Source organism: Gymnoscopelus braueri (assembly GCF_963280865.1).
Source record: "Gymnoscopelus braueri genome assembly, chromosome: 15".
NCBI classification, from domain to species: Eukaryota; Metazoa; Chordata; class Actinopteri; order Myctophiformes; family Myctophidae; genus Gymnoscopelus; species Gymnoscopelus braueri.
The window spans coordinates 34,511,644-34,517,643 of NC_137620.1; the positions used below are offsets into that span (position 1 = coordinate 34,511,644).

Consider the following 6,000-nt stretch of genomic DNA (forward strand, 5'->3'; position numbering starts at 1 on the left):
TTTTGTAACCATAAAACAACCATTTCTCCTGTGAGGACCAGGGAATTGGTCCTTGTCTTCAACTATACTTGTGGGAATATTAGGCCCTCACAATACAAGTGCACACACACATGCATGCACGCACACATACGCACGCACGCACGCACACTTGACATTAAGATGTGATGGTCGAGCGAGGTTCAAGGTGGAGGAGGGGAGAGAGTAAGCACTCAGCTAGCATCCGGTCGGCTGCACGCTAGCTCTGTGGTTCGCGACAGACTTCCTGTATGACTAGATGCACTATAGGAGAGAGAGAGATGGTAGACGGTAGAGAGACTATGACATGCAGCAGAGAGAGAGAGGTGGCGTGAGAAGTAAAGAAGGTGTAGTGGAGAGAAGAGAAAGGGGGCGTGGGGGGGGGGGGGGGGGCGAGAGATAGAAACACTGATGCATAGGTAGAGATAGAGAGAAAGTAGTAGTATGCTATTCAGTCATAACAATATCGACAACAAGGTCATCAGTCTGTAGTGATGACTTAAAAGGCATCCAATTTTTTCCTCCCAATTTAGGTGTTATGCCAATTCCCAATTTTCCCCACACCACATGTGTAGGCCCTGTCACTGCTGATCCTTACAGTTGGTCCTGTCATTTGGGAGAGTGTAGACCAGTGTTTCCCAAACCTTTTAGCTCGAGACCCAAAAGAGAAATTGTATGTCACCCCGGGTCCCAATTACGTGAAAATTGACGATCTACAAGCTCACAACGTTATGAGCTTATAGATCAGCACTTTTCATTACTTCTTAAGTTTTTATTTATGGAATTTCTTTGACTTTTCTTATTTTTTCTTTTTGCAAATTCATGAAATTACCGGGATTTCTTTTTTGAATTTTCTTTTTAATTTCTGAATATGTTAGATTATTACTCGTGCCCCATAAAAATGTGTTCGCGACTCACAAACGGGTCCCGACACATGGCGTAAATGAGCATGTGTCTCCTCCAATACACATGAAGTCACTTAGCCGTGTGTCTTTTCACCAAACAGTGAGGAGTTTCACCAGGAGGATATAACGCATGTGGACAAACATACTATCCGACCTAGTTCCACTCCCTGCTGAACAGGCAGTGACAGAGATCAATTGTCACCCTCCTCTCTGGCTTCCTGCCCTCAAACACGGCCAGTTATGTTCTTTGAAGCACCCAGCCGAGTCGGATGCAACGTGGAGGATTCATTCAAACCCTAGTTTCTGAGGTGGTGGGCAGGGACTTTACCCCAGCACCACTAAGACACTACATTTTTAAAATCAATTTTAGCTTCCCTCCAGATTATGTTATTTACTCTTGCAGGTTATAACCCTCGAAAATGGCTTTAGAAACCCTCCTTTTGAAAACCAATGACGAGTTACACATTCTTTGATTTACAGTAGCACTGTCCCATAATTTGACCCCAAGTTACAATCCTCTTTTTAGCTTTTCGTACTCTAAACTTAAAAACATCACTCAAATCCTATTTGCACTCCTGTATTGAAAATAAAAATAAACTAAAACCTTAGTACACATTCTGGGAGTGACTTTGAGCTCTGAACATTATTAGTGGAGACTAGGCCGAAGGCAGAGGCCGGATATTATGTTTTAGCCCCTGTTTGTGGGGTTGGAGTTACTATTTACTATTTGTTGCAGAAACATGATTTTGTATTAATGTTTTTACAAATCTTCACCAAAGTAGGTAATGATTTCGCAGGTCATAACACAATGAGTGTCAAACAGCTTTTTTGATATTCCATACTGTTTGCTTGTAATTGCCATCCAACATTTGTGGGAATTCCTTTTCACAAAAAATACCAAGCATTCAGTGGAGTGCAAAGATATACACTCCACTCAATGCACCTTTCTGCTGAACACTCCACTGAATGCAAAAAAGAAAAGAAAGAGAAAAAATAACAGAGATGCAACAGGTGGAGAGAGAGAGAAATGGTAGAGAGACACTGATAAAAAAAAAACAGCAGAAAGGGAGATGAACAGTGCAAGATTACCAGAAAGACAGAGTGAGAGAAGAGGAGGCGCGATGGAGGGCTAGGGTGAGAAAGAGAGAGAGAGAGAGAGAGAGAGAGAGAGAGAGAGAGAGAGAGAGAGAGAGAGAGAGAGAGAGAGAGAGGTGTGACAGGCAGCATCCTGTTCACATATTGTACTTTTGACAGTCTTTGGTTTAGAGATGAGCTTACTGACTGGTTGACTAACTGCAAGACTGCTTAGATATCAGTTTGACTGGTAGTTCCACTGGGTGAACGACTGGTTTATTGAGGGACTGACTGACGTCGCTGGTTGACTTACTGGATAGATACCTAGTATAGGTTGCAAACTTACTGGTTTGCTGACTGACTGGCTGCAACAACACCATCTACGAGGAGATAAGAGACAGAGAGAGAAGGGCGGGAGAGAGAGAGAGAGAGAGAGATAGAGAGAGATTGAAGAGGGGTCGTGAAAGAGAAAGAAAGACGGAAACCGAGGCTGTATGGTCTTCATTGTCATCATCATGATCATCAAATGGAAACGCCTGTGTCTGTTCTGTAAGTTCTCTTTATGGATGATTACCTGCTTTATGAGACAGTAGAGAGACCTACAGGACAATAGAGACCTATGGGACGGTATTGACAATGACATACAGGACAGTAGAGACACAATGCTCAGTATTAACAATGACATATAGGACAGTAGAGAGACCTACAGGACAGAAGATACACATATAGAACAATAGAGACATACAGATTCAGTTCCCTAGACATACAGAACAATCTCTCACTTCCCTTTTCTCTTTTCCCTCCATCCTCCCTTCTCCCCCCCGTCCCCATCTGTCTGTCTGTCTGTCTGTCTGCCTGCGTACGTGTGCGTGTGTGTCTCTTCTGTCTCCCTGTCTCCCTGTCTCTCTCTCTCTCTCTCTCTCTCTCTCTCTCTCTCTCTCTCTCTCTCTCTCTCTCTCTCTCTTTCTCTCTCCTATAGTATTTTTCTTCTCCAGGATTCAGAACACGACCGGAGCTGGAATCAGTAAGTTTTAATGCTGATATGTTTGTGTTGTGTTCAGGCCTGGAATTTCGTCATTTTAGGGGCAAGGCCACTTGGCCTTTGGTGTTGTCCATTTTTTTAGGCCACAAAGGCCAAATGCCAGGGCAGGAAGGCCATCAAATAAAACAAGATTTTAGTCCATTGAAAGAATTAATTGAATTTAAGGTTTAAGGATGCTTTTAAATTTAATATGTAGACTATCTGCAGTGAAATAAATAAATTATGGTATTTACAACAATCTGATCCATGCTCAGCCCTGCACCAATCAAAGTCACTGGGTTGGTGGGGACTCAGTGGAGTTAAGAATTCAGAATCTCAACAAAAGACACTGGTGTCTACATATTGACAAGAAAGAGACAGAGGAGAAAGTGGTACAGTCAGCTGGGGCATTAAGGCCACTGTGGCCTCAGGGCATGCCATCTTTTTTAGGGGCAAACTGAGGGGCAATGACGGCCATGGTCGTTGTGGCCTTCCTGAAATTCCTGCCCTGGTTGTGTTTCTGTCGTGCTGTGTTGTTGTGTTATGGTATTTTTGTTAAGGGTCTCAAATCTCAGATCCACCGTCCTTCTGTCCCTTGGTCTGAGCAGAGAATCAAACCTGTGTGGTCGTGTCGTATTGTATGTCTTGCATTGTTGTGTTGTCTTGCATTGTTGTGTTGTGTTTTCATTCATTGTTGTGTCGTGTTGTCTTGCATTGATGTGTTGCATTGTATTATGTTGCATTGTTGTGTTGTCTTGCATTGTTGTGTCGTGTTGTCTTACATTGTTGTGTTGCATTGTATTGTGTTGCATTGTTGTATTGTGTTACATTCTTGTATTGTATTGTGTTGCATTGTGTTACATTCTTGTATTGTTTTGTGTTGCATATTGTGTTACATTGTTGTATTGTGTTAAATTGTTGTATAATTGTTGTATTGCTTTCTCTAAAGAATGTCACGAAAGGGTTTTTCGTGCTACATTTCACGCTACACATAGTAGCATCAAATATCCCTACCAATTTACACTTTTTTTCAGTTTTAAGACATTTCTCAATATCTAAAAGGCTATTGCTTTTTGGGGGTGCTTGGCAGGGAACAGTCTGGGAACCCCTGACCTACAGTAGTACTAGTCAACATCAACTGTTCAAACTGACTGATATAATTTTGTCCACACAGCCCAACAAGACGTTAAACACATACCTCTGGATGGAGTCCTTGAACTGCTTCCAGATAACAGCTCTGTTCCTGAAAACATCACTGGCATCCTGTGGAAGTCTGGCCCCAATAAGGTTGCAGAATGGGACCAGGGCTTTGGTCCTGATGTGGATTTCTACGGGACATATAAAAAACGCACAGAATTGGATAAAGAAACCGGAAAGTTGGTCGTCAACAACATGACCAAAGACGACAGTGCACAATATTCTGTGGAGATAAACGGCAAACTGCAGAGCAAGACTTACATGGTTGAAGTGCACAGTAAGTATTCATTTCTGTCCTTTGAAGTATAAATGTTACGGTTATGTAATGCACTTCTATCATAATATTCTCATTTTTATGGCGTGGCTCTATAGGCTATCAGTCTACGACAGGGTTTGTGTGTGTGGGTTTGTGTGTGTGTGTGTGTGTGTGTGTGTGTGTGTGTGTGTGTGTGTGTGTGTGTGTGTGTGTGTGTGTGTGTGTGTGTGTGTGTGTGTGTGTGTGTGTGTGTGTGTGTGTGTGTGTTTCCGCTGAACCAATCGGCACCACACTTTGTATGTAGACTGCCAGTAGGCCACAGAAGTACCTCCACTATTTATTTTTATAATTATGTTTTTACATTATGTTTTAGACTTTTTGAAATATTTAACTTTACTTTCATAATGGAAGACAATTTTATGGCATGGCTCTGTAAGGAAGAGCTAGCCATCTATAAGAGGGCCTGTCTGTCTGTTCTCCAGTAAAGTAAAAGTACCTCAAAATTGTATTTAAGTACAGTACTTGAGTAAATGTACTTAGTTACTTTACACCACTGGCGTTAAGTGAGAGAAATGTGTTGTGCTGTCTCATAGCTGCTGATCCTCCAGAAGACTCCAACATCACATCTACAGCTGAACACCAGAACATATCTTCCTCTCCTACCCCCTCATCTCCTACCCCCTCATCTCCTACCTCCTCTCCTACCTCTTCCACTTCGGCTTCAGTCATCCTGGTGGTGCAGCCACCCACCACTGCCACGGTAACGGCTGCAGCCAATCACAGTTATCTATCTAAATCAGTTTTATTTTTTTGTTATTTTATTGTTAAAACACACAATGAAAGGGGTGCTACCTGTATATAACATAGTATTTGAAAGTATACTATATAAATTGATATACATATTAAAGCTGTTAAATGATATACAAATAAAAACTTTTATTGTGATTTACCACCAAATTAATAAGGAATCCACACAAAACAAAGGACTTAGTCTAGTTGCTGTCTGGAGAAGTGGATATACTTTTATATAAAATATAATTTTACCCACAAATTTAAAGAATTTAAAAAAATCTTATATATGCCAATATATACATATAATACATAAAATGTATTTATTTTTGTCATTTATACATTTATTTTAATTAACCTGTGTTTCTATCAACATGTTCTAGACCCCAGACACCAATGAAGACACAACTTTGACCACCCAATCAGGTGGGGAGAAATGGACTGTTGGTGACAGGGAACATACAGTAGAAGGGAGATAGGACACGTGGAGTCGTGGACACATGCGCACAGACACGCACGCACGCACGCACGCACGCACGCACGCACGCACGCACGCACGCACGCACGCACACACACACACAAATTGTAATACTTTCATTCTTGAACACAGATTGTTGAACACAGATCCCGTTTCCTGTTCCGGGTGGGTCAGTTTCTCATGATTAGCCTCATTTGATTGGCTCAGCACCAGATTCGAAACCAAAACCAAAGCTAGCCCAACCCACGCTTCACCACTAGGGGCG

At 41.9% G+C, this 6,000-nt stretch overlaps 1 protein-coding gene across 1 annotated transcript in view; it reads left to right on the top strand.

Moving 5' to 3' along the window:
- The first annotated feature begins 2,139 nt into the window (after nt 1-2,139).
- The window catches only part of LOC308101642 (uncharacterized protein), a 7,086-nt gene continuing 3,225 nt past the window's right edge, over nt 2,140-6,000 (top strand). The window contains exons 1-5 of the mRNA XM_080451070.1: nt 2,140-2,543; nt 2,974-3,018; nt 4,190-4,489; nt 5,062-5,228; nt 5,641-5,683. Of these exons, the coding sequence (XP_080307196.1) occupies nt 2,489-2,543; nt 2,974-3,018; nt 4,190-4,489; nt 5,062-5,228; nt 5,641-5,683 (610 nt within the window). The 5' untranslated portion in view covers nt 2,140-2,488. The remainder of the gene's footprint in view (nt 2,544-2,973; nt 3,019-4,189; nt 4,490-5,061; nt 5,229-5,640; nt 5,684-6,000) is intronic.